This window comes from Tiliqua scincoides, chromosome 2 (genome assembly GCF_035046505.1).
Source record: "Tiliqua scincoides isolate rTilSci1 chromosome 2, rTilSci1.hap2, whole genome shotgun sequence".
Classification (NCBI taxonomy): domain Eukaryota; kingdom Metazoa; phylum Chordata; class Lepidosauria; order Squamata; family Scincidae; genus Tiliqua; species Tiliqua scincoides.
In genome coordinates this window covers 183,394,654-183,415,605 of record NC_089822.1, presented here as the reverse complement: position 1 = coordinate 183,415,605, position 20,952 = coordinate 183,394,654, and the positions used below count along the sequence as shown (strand labels likewise).

General features: G+C 40.9%; 1 protein-coding gene across 5 annotated transcripts in view; it reads left to right on the top strand.

Moving 5' to 3' along the window:
- The window catches only part of ARHGAP26 (Rho GTPase activating protein 26), a 311,057-nt gene that overhangs the window by 97,441 nt on the left and 192,664 nt on the right, over positions 1–20,952 (top strand). For all 5 annotated transcript variants that reach the window (XR_010793663.1, XR_010793662.1, XM_066613312.1 and 2 more), the window contains exons 6-10: positions 666–776; positions 5,708–5,812; positions 7,345–7,474; positions 7,587–7,687; positions 10,383–10,477. Coding sequence is in view for 3 of the 5 variants with exons in the window: in XM_066613312.1 (XP_066469409.1) it covers positions 666–776; positions 5,708–5,812; positions 7,345–7,474; positions 7,587–7,687; positions 10,383–10,477 (542 nt within the window). In the remaining 2 variants the exon portion in view is untranslated. The remainder of the gene's footprint in view (positions 1–665; positions 777–5,707; positions 5,813–7,344; positions 7,475–7,586; positions 7,688–10,382; positions 10,478–20,952) is intronic.

The following is a 20,952-nucleotide window of genomic DNA, read 5'->3' as shown; positions in this document are numbered from 1 at the left end:
AATTTTGTAACCATGTACAAATTAAGAAGGATGTTAGGAAGGTATTTGACTTATGCTAACCTGGTTTTTCAGGCTTTCTGTGTGTAAGGAATCATTTCCTCATGGGTTGATCTGTCAGGCATCCCCTGCACATCTATTGTGGAATACATGTACATTGCAGAGGATTGTGGGAAGTGTTCAAGAATGTATAATGTTTGGTAGAACAGGAAAATCTGTCAGAATTTTGACCTCTTTGGTACTCTGTTCAAACTGAGTTGTGACCCTGAACACACCTGATGCACTCCTGTTGACTGCATGTTGTAGAGGAAGATGGAAAATGATGGGTGATTGATTTTAGGGAAACGTGTCCTCCATTGCTGACTTTCTTGTCAAAGAACCTTTGATAAACTTTGACAGAATCTCAGGGTTGCCTGGAACAGTTTTCTAGCCTGATATTGCCATTTTCCAGTTCTGTGTTTCAGTCATCCAGTTACAGAACATGATTTGTGTTGTAAACTTGATATATATTTTGTTGTAAACTTGATATATATAAAAAACTGTGTGTTTTTTCTAGGGTCCTGAACTAAATCTGCATCATTTGTGAAAGTTGCTTTTGAGTGGATACCAAATGTTCACATTTAATAGCTGTGTTTTCTCACTTTCCTCCCTTGATATCACCCTTACAGGCTGACGTCCAGGTGGATCTTGTACGACAGCATTTCTACGAAGTCTCTCTTGAGTATGTCTTCAAAGTACAAGAAGTTCAGGAGAGGAAGATGTTTGAGTTTGTGGAACCTGTAAGTAAAACTTGTGGCTTTGCAAGCACTTCTGGCTGCTGCTACCCTGTGAACTATTCTGGAGCACAGAAGATGTGCTGAAGGTGTCTCTGCCATTGCTGTTTAGGTCAGAAAGCCGGAAACTCAACAGCTGTAAAACTCAAGCCCAAATCCAAGTAATGCCCAAGTTTTAAGTTTCAGTAGAGGGTTGCCAAGGAGCAATAGTCTGTTGGTGCTTGACTGAAACTTAAGTTACTCTATTTGTTAAACTCCATTTATAATTGAATGCAAATTAGCATGTTAATGTGATTAATACTGGTGGCTGTTTATGGTGTGCATTTCATTTGGACTCCATATATGGATATCTAGATTGCTGCTGTTTGTATGTATAATATTTCTTAGTTATGTAATTACTTTTACTTTGAGAAAAATCAAGATAGTGCCTTTATTTAAGGCTAACTAAAAATGAAAGGAAGTATAAAATGGTGAGTTTTGAGTTTTACAGAACTTTTAATCAGGCAGATGGTAAGCAAGAAAAGACTGTAGAGGAAGAGAAGGGAGACTGTGGTGGGAGCCCAATGTTCTCTAGTCTGTAAAATGTAAAGATGAAACTTAGGAGTTTGCTTATAAACTTAGAGCAGACTCTGAAAGATGCAAAAAAACACAGGACTGTACCCTTGCCATGATGGCAGTGGAAGCATGGTGTCCACTGGCTGTTACTGGGTGTGCTTTTCAGAACAACATATGCACGTGGGGGAAATCTGTTTTGTCTGCTGGGATCCTGTGCAGTAGCCAGTGCTAGAGGACAAGGTTAAGGTTGGTGGGTATGGACAAGGGAGATGAGGGTGAAGGTACAGCAACAATTACTTTATTGTGGCAATAATTTTACAATTATGCCAAAGTGGAATCAAATTAGAAACCAATTAATGTTGCTTAGCCATTCATATGATTAGACCCTGAAGATAGAGTCTAAACATAAGTCTAAACCGTTCCTTTTTCTCCTGACCTGTGTGTGTTGCATTGCAAGAATCATAGAGCTAGGCTGTCAAGACAAGCAAACTCCTGGTTTGAAAGTGAGGTGCAAAAAGTCAGAAAGGGCTTTGAAGCCATCCCAGGCTAGGCTATACTAGTAGCTGTTCAAGAAGGGGACACAGGAGCTAGAGCTGCTTTCCTGGGAGAAGAGGCACATGGTGAGGTGGCCCACTAAAGATAATTGTCCATTCTGGCGTTGATGAATGACATCATCGCCATGTGCCTGCAAACACCACTGAGCTGCTACACAGCAACTGAAGGGGTCCATACACTGGAAATATTGGCTGGCATAGTGGCTTTCAGTTGTGCTTGGGGAAGGGAAAAAAGCTGGAAAGAGAAAGGAGCAATTTGTTATCAGTCCTGGGTGCTGTCTCTCAACTTTTTACACTTTCCATAGAAATGAATGGGTTTTATTTGTAAAGTGAGCTCATGAAGGAGCCTTCTTCTGCAACATGATGACCCTTGATTGCCCTTTTCTGGACCTAAATTGGTTTCATTATTGTTTTGCACCCTACTGATGCTGCAGTAGCGAGGGCTCTGGAAGCCAGCTGGTTAATCAGCATGCTCCTTGATTAAGGTTAACCATGGAGTTGGTGAGGTCAGCAAGGCTTGGGAACTAATTATTTTCATCCTGCATTTTCAGTTCTGTAAAGGGAGCTCGGGGGGGGGCTTGCAGAGTTTAAAAACAAAAAATAAACATCAAAGCAAATAAAAACAAAAATAAAAGCATAATATAATAAAAACAGTTCAGTGCAGAGAAAGGCTAACTAACTAAAAGCTAGTTAAAATAAACTAGTCTTCACCTTTCCTGAAACTTCAGTAAAGACGGAGGCATTCTTAATTCTGCATGCATCAGATTAGGTTGCTAGCCTAACTTGAAAGAATGAGATCATTATGTTGTGCAGTTCTAATATTTGGCATTCTGTGTATAAATATTTCAGTTGTATTAAGCAAATCATATCCATCCCTCTCAGCTTTCCTCCTTCCATGAGTTAATATAGAATCTATGGCTATAGTGAAACGGTTGCCTCAAGGTTTTGACTATTCACCATAATAGAGAACTGCATCTTCTTGGATATGGAATTCATTTCTAGCTGATGAGATCACTGAATCACTGCTTTTGGCTTGACTTGGTAGCCATGCCAAACATGGTCGGGTCTAGGGTACTGTCCATTCACTGGTCCCTCTCCTCCCCTGTGTACCTTTTGTATGAGGTTAGGGATGGAGCCTCAGATTGAATCTTGAAGCTGGGGTGGGTCTTGGGGGTTTGTTGGTTTTTGCTGCTGGGGCACTCTGGGTACTTCAGCAACACAGTGGTTCCTTCTTTGACTTCTAGAAAAAGTTGCCAGGGATCACTGGTTTTGGCCCTGCACTGCTGAGATGCTTGAAGTGCCTTGGCACTGCAGCAGCCAAACCTCCTTTCTCTAAACCTTGGAGCAGGCACAGAGTTGAAATTGCTGCACAATTGAAGGGGTGATCCCTACCCTTCTCTACAGGGTTTCCGTTGAGTTTTGTAACACCTTTTTGTGTCTGTCGATTAGTGGTTGTATTACCTTCTGGTGAAGAATAAATGAAAGTGAACAGAAGTCTTGGCAGTAACTTGTTACTGCCTGATATTTACCCTGGCAAAGTGTGACTTATGTACAAGAATTGCAGGGGTGGTGGGCTTACTTGATGACTTGGAATGGGGAAGCATGGAGAGCAGAAGTATTTGCTTAAGCAAGCAGCAGCTTGTTCAGGAAACAAGACTGATAACTGAAAAACCCCTTTTTCATATGGCACATTCATAAAACTTGGGTGAGGCTTAAAATAAAGGAACAAAGAAAGCCTAAGGAAGGCAAATCTTTAATTAGTAGAAGGTACATTAATACTCCTGTTTACACTGGGAATCAGTTCCAGAAAAACCGAGAGCTGTCTGAAATAGCACCTGTATAGAACAGGACTCTCCAAACTTTTCGGAATGAGGGCGTCTTCATATATCTGACACTGTGTTGAGGGCTGGAAAATAAATAATACACCGTATTTGTTTGAATTTGCATGTGATTGAATACAGTAAGTGTATTTGTATTTGATTGAATACAATATGGATTTGATTAAGTACAATAAGTGGTTGTGGTGGAAGGAGGAGGGAAGAAGACGGCAAAATTGATTTGCACAGGAAGAGGGGGAATGGATTTTGAAAAAGCATCAAGCAACCTATGACAAACTTACAAACTTTTTTTCTCATTTTCTGCTCCTCATAAGTTTAAAGTAGACAATTTATATTTATAGTCCAGGTCTCCCAGCATGCGTATTCACCACATTCAACCACTAAAGGTGCTGAATGTAATGCAATGTAACTGAATAATTTATTTCCATACATTGCATTACATTCAGCACCTCTAGTGGCTGAATGCAGTATTTTCACATGCTGGGAAAGTGTTGTCCCTCCCCCCCCCCCCCATTATTAGCCCAAGAGGCTGGGGAGCTGGATAAAAACCCCTGGAGGGCCAGATTTGGCAAGTAGGCCGTGGTTTGGAGACCTGTGCTATAGAAGGTTGAAGGAAACTGAGGTTGATTGCCCAGAAACTGCTGCCTCCACTGGCTATAACAGCTGTCAGTGAACCCAGGATGAAGAGCACTGTAACAAAACAGTGTTAAAGGAAGCGGCATTTTCGGAGGTATTAATATTGCATTTAAATAGCACAATTCAAATCTTCAGAGTGCTTCAGATACATTGTCTCAGTAATTTTTTCAAGAGCCCTATAAGGAAGGGTTGCCCTGTATGGCAGATTCCCCAGATAAATGGGTTGCAGACAAAGAGCTGAGGCCAAGAGAATAGGCTAAAACTGCCCAGTCTTAGAGCTGAGATGAAATTTGAACAGATGATATGCAATCTGGAACTTGCTCTTTTTAGCACCATTGTCTGCTCTCAGAACAGAAGTATACTGAAGTTTAAAGTCTTTTCAGCTCTGAAAATGTGTTTTCCTTTTGTTTCAAACAACAACAAAAAGTGAGACTGCTTCTTTTCTTTTCTCATCAAAAGCAGCTCCAGTGATACTTTAGGGCCTTGGAACATTACTGGCTTTTTCTGTATTTCAGTTCCTCTCTGGAAAATAAGGGGTGGGCTGGAGCCCTTTCCTTCCTTCCTTTATTCCTTTCTGGAGCTTTGAAGGAATAATGTGTACAGTATTCTAGTTGCAAATTTTTAAAAAAATCTTTTGTTTTTTAAATAAGATTCTTTAAATTTTCTGTCTCTTCCACATCTGATCTGCAGATGGCAGCAGCCAATTCAAATGTGGTGTTTTAAATATATAGTTGATTTTCAGAACATTTTCAAACCATTGTGGGATTGTCCATAAAATATGCAACATATTTTATGGTGGGGAGAATGAAGAAGGGACTGCCAGTGTTTTAAAATGGGGCAAAGTATGACAAGCAGGTGAAATGACATTAAAAGGTCTTTAGGTATAGTCCCAGGTGAATGTGTTTTCCGAAGTCAATAGGGTTATGCAAGAACACGTGTTTGTTATTCATTTTGCTTATGACCTTGTGTGTGGTTGGGTTGTGTGTGCGTATGCATGTTTTTTCCCAGAAGAACATTTCTATCTTGTTTTGTAGATATGCATATGTTTCAATAGCATGCTTGTCTACCAGGTGGTTTTTTGGATTGAGCAAGACATTGTGATGCCCCCTGAATGCATACATGCATCATTGCATATATTTGTGCTTGAGTATGGCTTAAGAATCTCTGGTATAGATGTTTGATTTGGAAACAAGTTGCTCTTTGGTGTGGCTTACTGTCTAGTAATTGTACATTGAATTGTAACCTTCTTCTCTCTTTTGGTTGAGTGGGAAAAAAGCAGGGCAATAACAATACAGTGGAATCCAGTGAAAACACTTGTCTCTCCTAACTTGAGTGCTTGCTTTTCTCTGTCCAGCTGCTGGCATTTCTGCAAGGGCTGTTCACATTCTACCATCATGGCTATGAGCTTGCAAAGGATTTCAGCGATTTCAAGACAGAGCTGACAATCAGCATACAAAATGTAAGCACTAATTGGAAATGTTTCCTGTGAGGTGCAGACTTTTCATTGGTGACTTGCTAACTTTTCATAGAACATTTTTAATTTGTATAGCTACAAGCAAGCAAGCAGCTTTTTTTGTGTATGGTGTTATACCTGGCAATCCAGCATACAGCATCAACCTCAGCTTATTTCCTTCTTTGGTCTTAGAAACTTTGACGCTAGTTGTCCATCCACAAGCACACGCATGATGTAACTTCAGCTAGTATTGAGAACTGTTGTTTACTTCCTGGGTGTTGCTGCCAGAAGTTGACATTGGCAACTTTCCACTCTATATGATCTCTATGTACTTGATAACTAGAGGAGGGACTTGTTTCCACTGAGCACCTTTAGGAACCTAAAGAAGATCCCTGCTGGTTCAGGGATTTTGCTTGCTAGGTAGTTGATAGTCACCTTCTTGTTCCTCTGAAAACAAATTGCTACATACTACCCAGGTAATTCAGGTGATTTTGTGTTCTCCAGTGCCTGGAAATTCATTATCTGTACTCAAAACAGAACACGAAATCGCCAATAGTCTTCTGAACATCAAAACAGAATCCAGAGTTCTGATAGGGAAACTCCTTCAGTACAGACTTAGCAATTGTATACTTATCACAGCTGCTGCCTGATTCAAGGGACCTTTCAAAATCTACAATGTATTGATTATCTGGTTCACTTCTTTAGTAAAGTGCTTCAATGCATTTTTTAAACTTTAGAGCTGCGCAAAAAATGTTGAATGTGTTTTTGCACGCTGGGTTCAGTGTGCCAAACCATTTGTGTAAAATGTCGCAGTTCACATTGGAAGACTTTCTTCACACCTGTGCAGATTTTCAGAAAGGTTTTGTAATGGTCTGGAAGAAAATCTTTCTAGCCCATATGGTGATTTTTTTTTTTTTGGTGCTTGACATTCGTTAGCTGTGTTTAAGTTCACTACATTAATTGGACTGGTTAACATGGTTTACTGTTGACTCTTTGATCAACTTGTTCAATCACCTTCTTGCGCACCCATACATCTGAGATTGTGTGAATCAAAAGTAGATGTGTACTCCTCAGGTTAACATGTGACTACTGACTTTTTAAAACACTGGATACATTGATCCTTAGCTGCAGCTGTTAGGTTACATTGCTGTGGAGCACGCACAATGTGAACACTGGTATGCACAATTATCTCCATTGAGGAAGGTAAAAATAGTTCATGGCAAATTCATGTACCAGTGTATGGATATACTGCTAGTTAGCACCATATGATCTCCAATTGACTCCAGGCTCTTGTAACCTACGGTTCATATGAAGCTTGCAGTTCATTATGAGCCCTTCCTCTTAGCCAGGGCCATCCTGGCTTTGTGTGACTGTTGGAATTGTTGGCTACTTTGTTTAAGAAGGTTCTAGAAGTGTAAAAATATAGTTAGTTGCTGCTTGTTGGTTTCAGCACATTGATAGCTTTTTGGTAGGTTCTCGTGCATTGGAAAAATCGACAAAAGTTCTAAGATCAGTTTTGCTCTTCTCTTTAAATGCAGACAAGAAACCGTTTTGAAGGCACACGATCAGAGGTTGAATCCTTGATGAGGAAGATGAAAGAGAATCCTCATGAGCACAAAAGCATCAGTCCTTTCACAATGGAGGGCTACCTCTATGTCCAGGAAAAGCGTAAGTGCTTTTATGCTGTGATCATGTCATTACTACACAAGGAAGTCTTGCACCAACTAAGAAGTTTCCTGTGACTTTCACAGATTTTTTTTTCTCTTGATGTATGTTTTAGGTCATTTTGGAACATCCTGGGTCAAGCATTACTGCACGTATCAGAGTGAATCTAAACGAATAACTATGGTTCCATTTGATCAGAAGTCTGGTGGAAAAGGGGTAAGTGCAGGAAATCTGTTTGTGTACACAGTTGTTCTGGGACCATCCTAAGAGGAACAGGGTTGTGAAATGTTCATTAAGGGCAAAGTTACATAAAATGCTGTCATTTTTAAACAATTAAACATACGACAGAGTTATGAAACAAACATTGCATCATCCAGTTAATGTCATCATGAGAAATGCTGTATATCAAGGAAAAACTGTTCAATCAATCCATCAGTTCCAGCGTAGTATTGACATAATTTAGACAGGCCTTAGCAGTGAAGTACTTAGGATGTTGAAATTATTGCATAGTTAACAAGCTTTGAAGTTATTCTAATGCCTGATCGTTTTCTCATTTCAATTTAAAAGGCAAAGTGCTGGTCATGCTAGATAAGAGATGCCAGTGGCTACTCCACCTTGGATAAAAATCATCTGCCATCAAGAAATTAGAGAGTTAGCAGCATCTCTTTCTCCTTGTGGCAGATGCCATGACTCTGACGCTTGGCCCATTTTTATAACTTTCTGTTTCCTTATGGAAATGGCCATTTTGGCATGTGCTTGTGATGTTACAGTTGCAGTGTGAAAATGTTGGAGGACCAACAGGTCTTCATGAGTATAGAGTGCGATTAGGATTAAAATCTTCAAGCCAGTTTTTATGAACAAGGGCCTTTTATGAACAAGTTGAGGTCTGAACTGGCTTGATGTGGTTCCCTCTGGCCCATATGTACAGCTGTAGAACTGAGAGCTTACTCTGAAAAGTGGTTAACACAGAAAACCTTTCCATAGAAGAAGTCTGCTTCGAGAAGCATTTAAAATAGAAACTTCAACAAAGGGACCCATTCTACAGACAGACCGGTTTGCAATGTGATTTCATACAAAATTGAGAGATGCTTCGCAGATATTCTTTAGGGCTCATATGTTGAGGGGATGAGGTGAATCATTTTATCTGTCTTGCCCTGCACTATTCTGCTTTTTTACATTTGCGTTGGTTCTACTTCTGGATCTTCAAGGCTGGGCAGCTATCCTGGTTTTAAATCCTCTTCCTATTGGGTCAGGTCACTCCCTGAAGCTGAATTACTGCTTGGTGTGCACCTCTAGCTCTTTGCCAAAAGGACTTCTCAAGCAGAATAGGCCCAATCTTTCTTATTGTCTTTCTTCTTGCAGTATGATTCATAAGCAGGGAATGTGTGTCAGCATAGCTCTGTAGAGTCCTATTTTAGCTCCCCACCCACCAGCTCTTTCCAAGAATCCCTGAACTGGACTAAAGCTGAGAACAGAAGAGGGGAGCAATCTGATAAGCAGAGGAAAATTCTTCCTTATATTTAAACTGGGGAAGTGTTCTGGCACTTGAGTGGGCTAGAGTGGGATGTCAAATTGTTTAAAACTGACCTTAGATGCAGTGGTGTTTGAAGAGGGTGGCTGTGGGGGTACCTGGCCCAGGAAGCCAAGCCACAGGAGGGTATCAGAGAAGCCACCCCAAGATGGTGGAGGCAGCAGTCAGGGTGACCCTGGCTGTAATTTCTCAATTTTTAAAAATTTTTCAATTATTGGTATGATTATATGTACAAAGTTATAGGCAGACTCTTTATCCGCAGTTCCAGGTATACCTTCTTGTATGTATTTTGTTTGTGAAAACCTTCTGAAACTATTAAAAACAATAAAAGATATTTTTCTCAAGTTAAGTAGTTTTTCCTCATATATTCATATTATAGAGTTCCATCACAAGCAAAGGAGTTTTATGTATTCTGTATGAAATGTATCTTAAACCAGCTGACCTGGTGAGAAAACCAGTGTTTGAAATCAGAGTCTGGATCATAGAATTAAAACCTACTGATGAAAGAGAACCAGAACTGAACATTTTAATAGGTCTGTTTTAAATGATGAAAACATTTTAAATCTGTCAGTCTTGCTTAAAAATGGACTAGCGCAGGGGTGTCAAACATACGGCCCTCGAAAGCTTTTTATCCGGCCCTTGGACTCTCAGCTTCTGAGCAGTGCTGAGGTGTTACTGCTGGAATAGTCCACATGAAAATTGGGCTGTCCCTTATCTTGAAATATGATCAAGATTTGCGTGTTTTCTCTTCTTTCATTTGCAAGTAAGTGAGAAAAAGTGCTTATTTTTGGTTATGACCTGTTTAATGGCATCACTTTTGGCCCTCAGCAGACATGATGAATGCTATTTGGCCTTCTGTATGAAACGTGTTTGACAGCACTGGACTTGCGTATTCTTGAAAAATGATTGTCATGGCCACTGGGAAGCTTACTACCTTGATTTCCTGATGGTGTTTCCTAGAAATCTGCTAACGGAGGGGATAAGATCCCACCCCACAACCTCTCTGCCTTGTTCTCCACTGCCCTGTTTCGCCCCCTCCCTGCCACTGTCTTACCTGCTCTGGTGGGCACTAAGAGGTCCAGAGACATCTGGGGAGTGCTGCCGCCTCTTGTGGCTGTACTCCCAAAATAACTGACAATGAAAGAGCACTCTGCCCTCTGTCTGCAGCCATTTTGAAACAGAAGAGCTTTGTTCCACTGTTACAGAATGCTCCAGCTGGCAGCCCAGTCACACATAGGATCAGGCTGCCCAAGACCTGGGATTCTGAACAAGTTCATTAACAGTATATGCGGGGTGTGTGTGTGTGTGTGTGTGTGTGTGTGTGTGTGTGTGTGTGTGTTTTAGCAAATAATGTGATTTAACCTTTGATGTCTTTGCCAGGGTGAAGATGAAGCCATTGTGCTCAAATCCTGCACGCGTCGGAAAACCGATTCGATAGAGAAGAGATTTTGCTTTGATGTAGAAGCGATGGATCGGTGAGTTGTATGTTTCTTTAGTCCTTCCATCACTGGTGCAAATTCCTCCTGTTTCCACTGCATACTATCAGTGCAGCATTTCTTTGGAAGCAATAAAATATGGGGCTCAAAGTTATTCAGATCCTCTCTCTGCATCCTCTGGATTCTTATGCTTCAGCTTGAGCTGCACAGGATGTTAAAATCTGAATGTTTAAAATTCTGATTGGAATTTAAAAAGTACTTTAACAGGGCACTATGGGTACTTTTAATTAGGGCTGGGCAGACCTCTGTCTTCCAAGAGCTACTTTGTTATTTGTGAGATGATTGGAAGCTACCTGTTCACATGGTGACTTGGGGAGGTGAAACCACTTACATGCACACACTCACTCAGTCACCCTTCAATATTGCAATCATGTTCCAAGCCAAGCGGGGCTGGAATTTTGAACCTGGGTTCACAGGAACCGGGGAGGACGTAGGAAAAACATTCAATCCATGGGGTGGGGGCAGTGTTCCCAGTAAGCGGCACAGCTTGAAGCCGAGCTCTCTGCACCTTGGAGTTTGGCTGAACTGGAAATTTTACATCATTACCAACCTCATCACTTGTTGATACTTTGATACACTTTGATAATTTGGATCACTGTTAGAGCCACTGCTATCTCTGGAGCGACAAACCCCCTGGAGGCGTCTGGAGCTGTGCTCCGGTCACCTCTGAAGGCTCTTCGGAAGCCCCTGGAGGCTGCATGCAGCCTCTACAGGCCTCAGAAAGGCCTTCCGGTTTTCAGTTGAAAAGCAGAAAAAGATGCCACTGTGACATCAGGATTAGGCTATTGTAACCCACTCTATATGGGGCTGCCTGGGCAACAGTTTAGAAACTGTAGTTGGTACAGAATGTGGTGGCTCATGTGGTTACGAGAGTTTGGGGGTTTGACTCTGTTGACCTGCTGCTTCAGTGATTGCTGCTGGTTTGTGTTCAGACCCAACTCAAGGTGATGTTCTTGACCTTTAAGCACTATATAGTTTAGAGCCAGTGTATTTGAGGACCACTTTCTTCTGTATAATTATCCGTATTTTCTTCCATATAATCCAGTAATCAGAGGGCCCTTTCAAATGTGTATGGTTGTTTTAGTGCTAGAATGTTGTGTGGCTCTTATGGATTTTTTTTTGCTGGTTTTGTGTATTTTATTCTTATCCTGCTGGTTGTTTTTAGTTGTTTTTAGCTATGTTCTCAGGGATTTTTATTTTAATTGTTATGAACTGTGTATATTTTATAAACTTTTGAAAGCCACTTTGGGACCCATCGGGGAGAAATCTGGATAACAATTGAATTGATAATTATTATTTCAAAGTCAGCAGGTGACAGCATCTTGTTATGTCATTGAAAGATATTGTTACATTAGTAAACATGTGGGTCATATAAAGGGTTGGTTATCTTAATAAATATATGGATTAAATAAATGGTTATGTTAATAAATTGTCAGGGACCCCCAACCCAACCAGGGCCCTGACTTAACTCGAGGGGGGGTCTCCAGAAGGGCAAGCTGGCCAGCTGGTCTGAAGGAGAGCCCCCAAGCCTCAGCAGGGGAGGGCTGCCGCTGTCGAACGCAGCCCTGTGAGACCCTGACAGGGATGAAAAGGGGGCAACCCCAGGTAGAGGAGGAGAGCAGAGCAACCAGGACAGAGGCTTGGGCAGAGGAGCAAGAGGTGCTGAGCAACCCCATGCCTGAGGGGCAAACTGAGAGGTATGGGGAAGGAGGAAAGAGGATGCTGGCCATAGAGCCAGGCAGGGCCAGGGATTTCCCTTTAAGCCTCACCAGGAAGGAAGAGGCGGGGACAGAGAGCTGATCCTATAAAGAAGGAAAAGGCCAGTGATGAGTTGGCTGGCTGGAGAGAGGCAGGAGGTGGTGGTTCTCTCCATCCTTGCCCAAGACCAGAACTACAGCTACACCAGGGAGGAGGTAAACCCCCTCCCCCTGATACTATCTGAGGCCTTCCCCAGGGCCACTCTGGGATCCACTCCTCTGGATCCATGCCCACCAATTGCAAACTCCTTTGTCTGAAACAGGTAGAGCAGAGAAAGGAGTCAAAGTGTGTGAGAGGCAGACTTCATCTTGCATGTATTTCTCCTTTATGCTTGTGTGCTGTCTACCTCCCTCAAGGTGGGATTAAGCAGGATTGTGTGGTATTGCATGGATTCTGTATTATCTAGGCAAGCAGGCATCAAACCCCAGTCTGTGGGCCAGATCCGGCCTGCAAAATACCTTCCCTTTCGGATCCTTCCGGAATACCTTCCAGATCAGCGCTCACTGTTCCATACTGCTTCCTATTACCTTGCCAGCTGATCTCCTTTTAAAGTCTTGCTGGGCAGCCGCTTCTGCTACCTGTTGCCCCAGCAGGCTCTGCGGCCAGATTTTCCAGTGGAAACGGCTAGCTGGAGTGACTTTGCAAGAAGATTGGCTGGCAAAATAACAAATAGCAGCACAGAACGGTAGGCACTGTTCCCCATGGGAAGGCTTTTTTTTAACACAGAGGTCCCGTGATTTGGAGACCTCTGATCTAGGTCAACAGTCTTCCTCCCCCTCTCAGAGACAGAAATTGTAGAGAGTGGTTGGGGTACTGTGAGCACTAATGCTGGGAATAACTGGGGAAGGAAGCAAAGGCTAGGATTTCAGTGACAGAAAAAAACTTGCCTCTAGGTTATATTGAGAAGCTGAACTGAGGATCACGTCTAGCAAAACTTAATTGCTGTCATGGGCTGTAGGTTCATTTTCCTGAGTATTTTTTAAAAGCTAAAAATAATAATAAAGTGAAATGTGAGAAATGTAAACAAACTAACTTCCAGCACAAGCCAAAAATATAGTTAGCTTTTAATGAATGTCAGTGATGCCTACTTTTAAGCAAATCCTCTTTCTCTTCTACCGTGATATGAAGCAGGTAGTTAAAACTCTTGCATTTAGTAAAGCAGCTTGAATATTAATGAAGAAATGGTAGACTATTAATGGCTTTTACATTAACCTTGTTTAACTGTGATTCAGTAAACGCAGTGATTCAGTGTGAGAAGAGTAGTCACATTTGTGGTCATGTGGGAGGAGTGTCACAAAAGCCTTCAGTAAGGAATGTTTACTATAGTTGTGGAATCTGTCACGCAGTTGGAAACAGAACAGAGCGAATTCCTTTTGGCATTCTTCCTGTAGTCATCTCTCATATCTGTTGACATGCAACTGAAGCAGTATTGTGATTACAAAATAAACTGAGGGAAAGGGTAAAAATGAGCTGGCAATGGAGGCAGGGAAGATGGTGGGAACTGGGGATGGATGGATCCTGACCAGGATACACAGAGAACAGTCTGTTTCAGTTGCAGTTTGGCTTTGCATGCTACCAAAATGATGGCACTTCAGAGACCTTAGACAGATGGCATCAGTGATTCCTTCCTGTCTCCCAGCATTAATCCATAAAATCCTCTTGCTTATGCTGCTTCAAAAGATTGCAGTGAATGAACAACATGGTAAAAGAGTGTCATGCTCATAAATGCCCCCTGCTTCAATGGATGTTGGGTCGTGTGACTTTACATCAGATTTCTACTTGGTTGTCCTTAACCCTGACTGAGCTAAGATATTTGGAAGTGGTCTCTTCGAAACTAACCATTCATCTAGCCAAATTGAATGTTTATGTTTCAATTTTGTTTTGCCCTAGTTTGCATTCTGTTCACACTTACTGAGGGTAGTGCAAAAATCTATCTTCCACGTATTCTTTAATGCTGGTACCTAGAAAGTGTTTTAATGTCTATCAACTTCTGAAATAGGATGATAACTAAATATTTTGCTTTTTTGCAGTTTGTTAAAAGCTTGGGGGAATCTTGGCAGAAATTGAATTCATTCTGTTGGTTTTTCTTTTAAAACGAAAGACCTTTTAAAACAAAATAATTTTTTTTAATTTTCCCAAAAACAAATTAACTAACACAGATAACACATAATACAATACATACAAGACATAAACACAATATTAGAGGGTGCAAGACATCATACATCACTATAACTAATAAATCATTACGTATTTCCTAATCCAGTTCCTCTTCTACGTTAGCCTCTTAATAGCATTTATCATTTATCTATCGTATATCATATATATAATACATTCATCTAAATGCCCTATCTTATGCTTCTACAACTTTATTTTCAACCAAACATAAAATAATTTTCATTACTCAATCTATATCGGTTTCACTGTTGATCCAAGCTCTCTAAAAATCTGTCCATTTCCACCACATTCATTATTTTCTCTATTAATTCATCTTTCATTGGGATCTTCGTGTCTTTCCAATATCTAGCATATAAAATCCTCACAAAAATTAATATCATAATCCAATATCTAACATACTAAATTCTAACAACTTTTAATATCCTAATAATTACATATATCATTTCTCTATCTATAACATCCAAAATTAATTTATCCTCATGACTAAATACATAAACATATACGTAAACGTCCAATCACCTAAAATTAATTCTAATTCATTAAAATTATCCTCTAAAATTCTAACATCTATTAATATCAAACTAAAATTTGTATACATATTACATATCACCTATAAAGCTTATATTAATTCTCATTGACATGTAATAAACTTTAATTTCTAACATACAAAATTAATACATTACTGTCTTTCTTTTTATCTATTCCCTTGTCTCCATCCTAAATATCCACAGGTCTGCCAATCTCTTCTCTTCTCTATACTTTAACTTTCCATCTTTTTTTCCTAATAAATTTCACATGAGTTCCTCTTAACAGCTCACAGTTTAATGTACTTGCTCTTCTTGCTAAATCAGCATCTTGATGAGTCATCTCCTTCACTTGAAAGGCCTTTTTTGTTGATTATCTGCCTCTATTGTTTTATCCATTTTTTAGGGAGTTCTAAGCTTCTGAGTAAACATGCACAGGATTGTCTAGCAACTTAAGACTTAAATTCTGTATTTGCTTACCTGGGAGTAAACCCCATTGAACAAAATTAGACTTGCATCTGAATAAACATATGTAAGAGTGTGCAGTAAATTAAATGCCCTTTTGAGAAATTTTGAGTAAATAAAATGTATGCATTTTATTGGTAGGCAGTCATTTTTAATATTCTTTTTACTATAGTAATATTTCACAACCAAAACAACTTACTGTGCCCTTAAATGTGTCTCCTTGTGAGAAGCTTTAATCAATAGATCAATTTTTTTTAAAAACCAGCTTTTTTTATGTAACTGTTTTTGTGTGAGCAAATTGGCAGTGCAGATAAGATGAAATTGAATGGGGTCTTGAACTGGGTGAATTGAATGATTCCTATGGCAGCCAACCATGTGGGCAAATAACTGTTTTTATTCTGTGCTCAGCTCATGTTATTGGCCAGTGAAGCGGGTAATGCTTTTTGTTGTTGATGGGGGAGAGGGGATAAAATATATCAGTGATGATCAGATTTTTGTTTCCTGTCTGTTTGCCTGGAAATGGAATGCTGCCTAATTGTACAGTAGGGTGTAGAAGAATGCAGATGGCTTGCCAATGATGTCATCCTCATAAACATGGGACTATGGGTTTTCCTGCATTACCTGTATATGTAAATTGTTGTACATGGTGTTTTCTTGCATACAAGCTTTCCTGCAAATGCAGCACCTCCTCCAAATTGTTACTGCAGCAGTTCCTAAAGAAAACATGGCTTGCCAAGAAAACATGGCTCTCTGTTTCTGCTGCAACTAGGATTATAGACTGAAATTGTTTATAAGTCAAATAGGAATTCAACCATTTTCCTTTAAGCATTCGTTCTTTAGCCTCTAGGTGGCAGCTGTGTATACTTTATTAAATGATTCAATGTATGATTGAATTGTAAAATAAATAGCACCCACAGAGGTTGTCCATAAGAAAGCTGCCACTGGAGTAAAACAAATACCTGTTCTGGATCCCAGTTATACCAGTGGTTTCAGCCAGGTTTTTGATGATGGTGTGTGTGTGTGTGTGTGTGTGTGTGTGTGAGAGAGAGAGAGAGAGAGAGAGAGAGAGAGAGAGAGTAATCTTTATGAAGTAAGTGTTTACATCTTAATTGTGGAGGAAATGGAGACATTACTAGATCCTTACTATAGCTCAGATCTCTTATTTTATTACTCACAATTCCTAACTCTCTATTATTTGTATAATCTTCTATAGTTAGAATTACTTGGACACATAGGCCGTGTGTCAACATAACTGTGGTAAACCCTTCACTAAAATTGGGAAGAGGCCGTGAGTTTACACTTGCCTTATGTAAAATGAGACCTACCTTAGATGCACTTAATTGTAGACCAAGGGTGTCCAAAGTTTTTGGCAGGAGGGCCACATCATCTCTCTGACACTGTGTCAGGGGCCGGGGGGGGGGGGAAAGAATTAATTTACATTTAAAATTTGAATAAATTTGCATAAATTAATATATTAAAGATGAACTTATATGAATGAATGATGGTCTTGCAATAGCTCAAGGCCTATAAAAGGCCTGGCACAAAGCAAGGCTGGCCTTTCCTTTGCTGTCGCTACTGCATCACAAACGGGAAACAACAAGCAATGGAGGGAGCCCTCATCCCACAGCTCATTTGAGAGGTCAAACAGTCGCCCTCACACTAAGAGCAGTTGCGTCGGGCCAGTGTGGGCTCCAACAAATCTCCGGAGGGCCAGAGGCTCATTGGAAACTGGGGATTCCCTGAGGGCTGCATTGAGAGACCTCTAGGGCCACATGTGGCCCCAGGGCCGGGGTTTGGGCACCCCTGCTGTAGACCATGCATTACATATGTGATGTCCACTATTTTAATTCTAACTCAAACAAGGCCACCCGTCAGGTTTATGGAACCTGGAGCAGGTATGAAGTAGGGAACAGTAGCAAGGCCCCCTGTGTGTGTGTGTACAAAGCTGTGGGACCATATGGGAAAATTCTTGGTTGCGCAAACCACATGTGAGAATGCTTTTGTGTGGGACTCCTCCTTGTCCTGGGAACAAGCAGGTCCAATCATGTCACATGTTGAGATTCAGTGTCATCTTATGCTCTGATTAACCATTTTTTTCTTACTTGATGAGAACTTTAACCAAAATAAGAATTCTGGTGAGTAGTATTGCATGGCTGGGACTGGACCATCAGTATGCACAGGAGCGTAGACTCTTTTGCTTTATGGTAGTCTGGGGCAAAATGCAGTTCTGAACTTTGCTCTGGCCTAATTTGAATCCATTCCTCAGGGACTTCGAATTGTTATCCTACTAAAGTTCCATTTCCACTGATGAGGTATAATTGAATGAACGCCACCCACTTACTTAAATCTTGGATCCCTTCTGTTCCAATAACCTATGCCATGAAATTCCTTTTAGTGACTGGTAACTGTGCCAGTTTGGGATGCTGGCCTAGCTAGTGGCACTGGCTTTGCCCAAAAGGTTGCAACACCAAGAATTTCAGGAATCCAAGGCGGGGTGGGGAGGGGAGAGTTGGAGAACTGCCCAAAATATATAATTTGAGTGGGTGGTGATGGTTTGAAGTGTTGAGAAAAGAGATATGTAGGAGACTGTGGAAAACATGTTACTGAACCTCTGAGTTGACTATTCTGATTGGTTTTGTTGACCAAGCACAGCTAAGAGTGACCACTGTTTTGCTTTCCGTTCTCCTAGCAGTTCTTCAGCTTTGTTAGTATATTCATTTTTACCCTCTGTCAGATGAGCCCTGTACCAGTGAAATGCAAGACAACCTGTACTTGTTCTTTTGCTGTGTCACATTTCCCGTGACCTTTTATAGATGAATGAAATCTTGAAATTAGCATGTTATGGCTAATACCATGTAAACTTAAGACCCGTTCCCTCTCTTTCACTTCTCTCTGCTCCCACTTGTCTACTTTTTTTCTTCTAGGGATGCATGAGTGGTGATTCCCAAATGGTGGGTCCTTGCCTATCAGTGGGGTGCCAGAAGTTTGAAGGGGAGGTGTCGAGCTAACAGCAATAGGTGGTATATATAATTCAACACAAAGGGCTCTCAGGTGGCAAGGAAAGTGACATCAGAGTCCTGAACCACAAATATTATGCTTGGATTTAAATCTGCTTTACCTCGCATATGTTTCTTTGTTCTTTATGAGGACTGTCCTGCAGCTTCCTCTGTTCATTTCTACTCTTGAAATTGAACACTGGTCTGCCAGGATTTGGGTCGTTCAGTAAGTGTTGCAAGAATGGATGTGCTAGGGTTTGCTTTTTGGCCCTCTTTCCTCATTTTAAAGAGGCAGCTAAGAGGTCAAATGCATCTTGTACAGTCTTTTATAAGGCATTTCCATAGAAAAAATGGACCAGCAAAGGATTGGGTCAATGTTATACTTCCTTTTCAGGAAGCTATAGACAAATAATTTTTAGACTGTGTGGAGCAGAAACTGGAGAGAATATTTGTCTGGATATATTGTAATGAAACGCCTCTTCTTTACATGACAGGATTTCACGGGAAGCTCAGACTTCTGATTTAATAACCCCTGCCTAGCATCCAAGGATACTTTTCAGATTTCTTTGGCGAAGCTGTCAAAACCCAAATAACTTATACAACGACTTTAAAATATTTTGTGTAGTTTGTTTGTAAAATTGCTTTCACACCCACTCTGAATTAGTATAGCCATATTGGAGATGCTTCTCCAACAGGTGTGAGGGGGGATTGATAACTCTCTTTGTAAATGACGTGTGCTTTTTCTCAGAACATAATGATGGTCTTTGATAAACTCACAATGGTTGGCAGACTTGCCTGTCTGTTCATGCAATCTTTTGACAATCAATTTGTCTTGCTGATTCTGGAACATGTGCTGTTCATGTTAGCATTTACCTGGTGAAACTTGTGTTAACAGTATTCTTTGGCTGTGTTCATTTTAGATGCCTTTGTAGGCATGCTTCAGTTGAAAAGAAAATATTGATTTGAAGATTAAAAATGAGCACTGATTAAATGTACTTGTTCAAATTCTTTAATTTCTTTGGTTTTTGTATGAGATGAGCAACTCTCATTATTGTTGACTCTGTTTAGCACTTATCAGGTACAAATAGGTTCTTTTGGTTAATACACTCAACCGAAGTTTGCTTTATTTAATTCCTGCTAGCAAAGAGCATGTGGCATAAACTCATCCATGTGAGGTTGATATTTCAGGAAAGAATTTTTTCACCTGGGGCGGGGGGGGGGGGCTGAAGGGAATGTTTAATTTTCAGTACAATATTCCAAATGGGCTGAAGGTTAAGTGGTTTTTCTCTAGGTATATTCTTCCAGAATGCTAATCCTATAAGTATCAAGTGACTCTCTGTGCACAGAGATTAGCAAAAATAACATACAATATGTCTGGATTATTTGGATCTAGAGGTGGCACAAGTCAGAACAGCTTGTGTCCTTTGCTGGATAAATTGTGTGAGCTGCTTTGTGTATATAATTATTGCTCCCTTGCCTTCTGATTGGCCTTTTGCTAATGTCAGTGGATTAAAATTTGGAATTTTTAAACCCCTTCTCTGTTGCTTCTTTGTTATTTACAACCTAGGGCAGAGGCCAATAGCCAAATGTCAGTTTTTCTACGGAAGATATTAACTTAGAGGCATTGCTTGTGTCAACAGTCTTCAGAGTTTGCTTCATTGACATATCCACTACTTTTAGGTACCCATTCAGGTACTTTTGCTTTAAAGTGGTACTTAAAATGTTACAAATTATTGCACTCTGGCTTTATCAGGAATTTTTTAAAGCAAAAAATGCATTGGTTCTTCTGATCATGTTCCATGAGAAACAGAGGATTATGAAGCCTGTAAGTTTTCATTTTTTTGAGCTCTCTTAGTATGAACACTAAGTTTTGGGGTGTTAGAATACAATTGTGTTCATGAAGCAGTGGTGGACCCAGGGGTACAGGGGTTGCAAATGCCCCTGGGCACCAGGAATTGAGGCACCTGGGGGGCTGCACCGCAACTCACTCCCCCACCACTGTCTTTTTAAGCAGTTGGGGAACCGCACTGACAGTGGCTGCAGGAGTGAAATCACTACCAGCGTGGTTCCATGCTGATCTAGGGCTACCCTTCTCTCCTCCCCTTTAAAGAAAGGGGAGAAGAGCGGCCCTCAGAATGGCCCAGAGGCCAGCCCTGCAGGAAGTGGCGCATGTCTCCTCTGATTTCAGAGGAAGTGCTGCTTCAAGCTTGAAAGGAGCCATTTGCAAGCCATTTGCCTCTAGTGGCACGGAACGCTCCTTCTGAACATTTTTGCACTGCTGGAAGGTGCCCAAGACACTGGCGATGCTCGCCTCCAAGATGCCTTCCAATAGCGTGAAGCTCCATTGGAGCTTTCGTGCTGCTAGAAGCAGCACAAAGTGCTCCTTCAGATCCTGGGCTGCCTCCTTCCTCCCTCTTTCAAAGGGGGAACAGAGCAGGTAGAGTGCCAGAGGTAACTGTGGTGACGATGACATCACCACAATTACTTGCAGGCTGGTGGGTGGGATAGTGGCCCCTGGTGGGCAAACCGCCAGGAC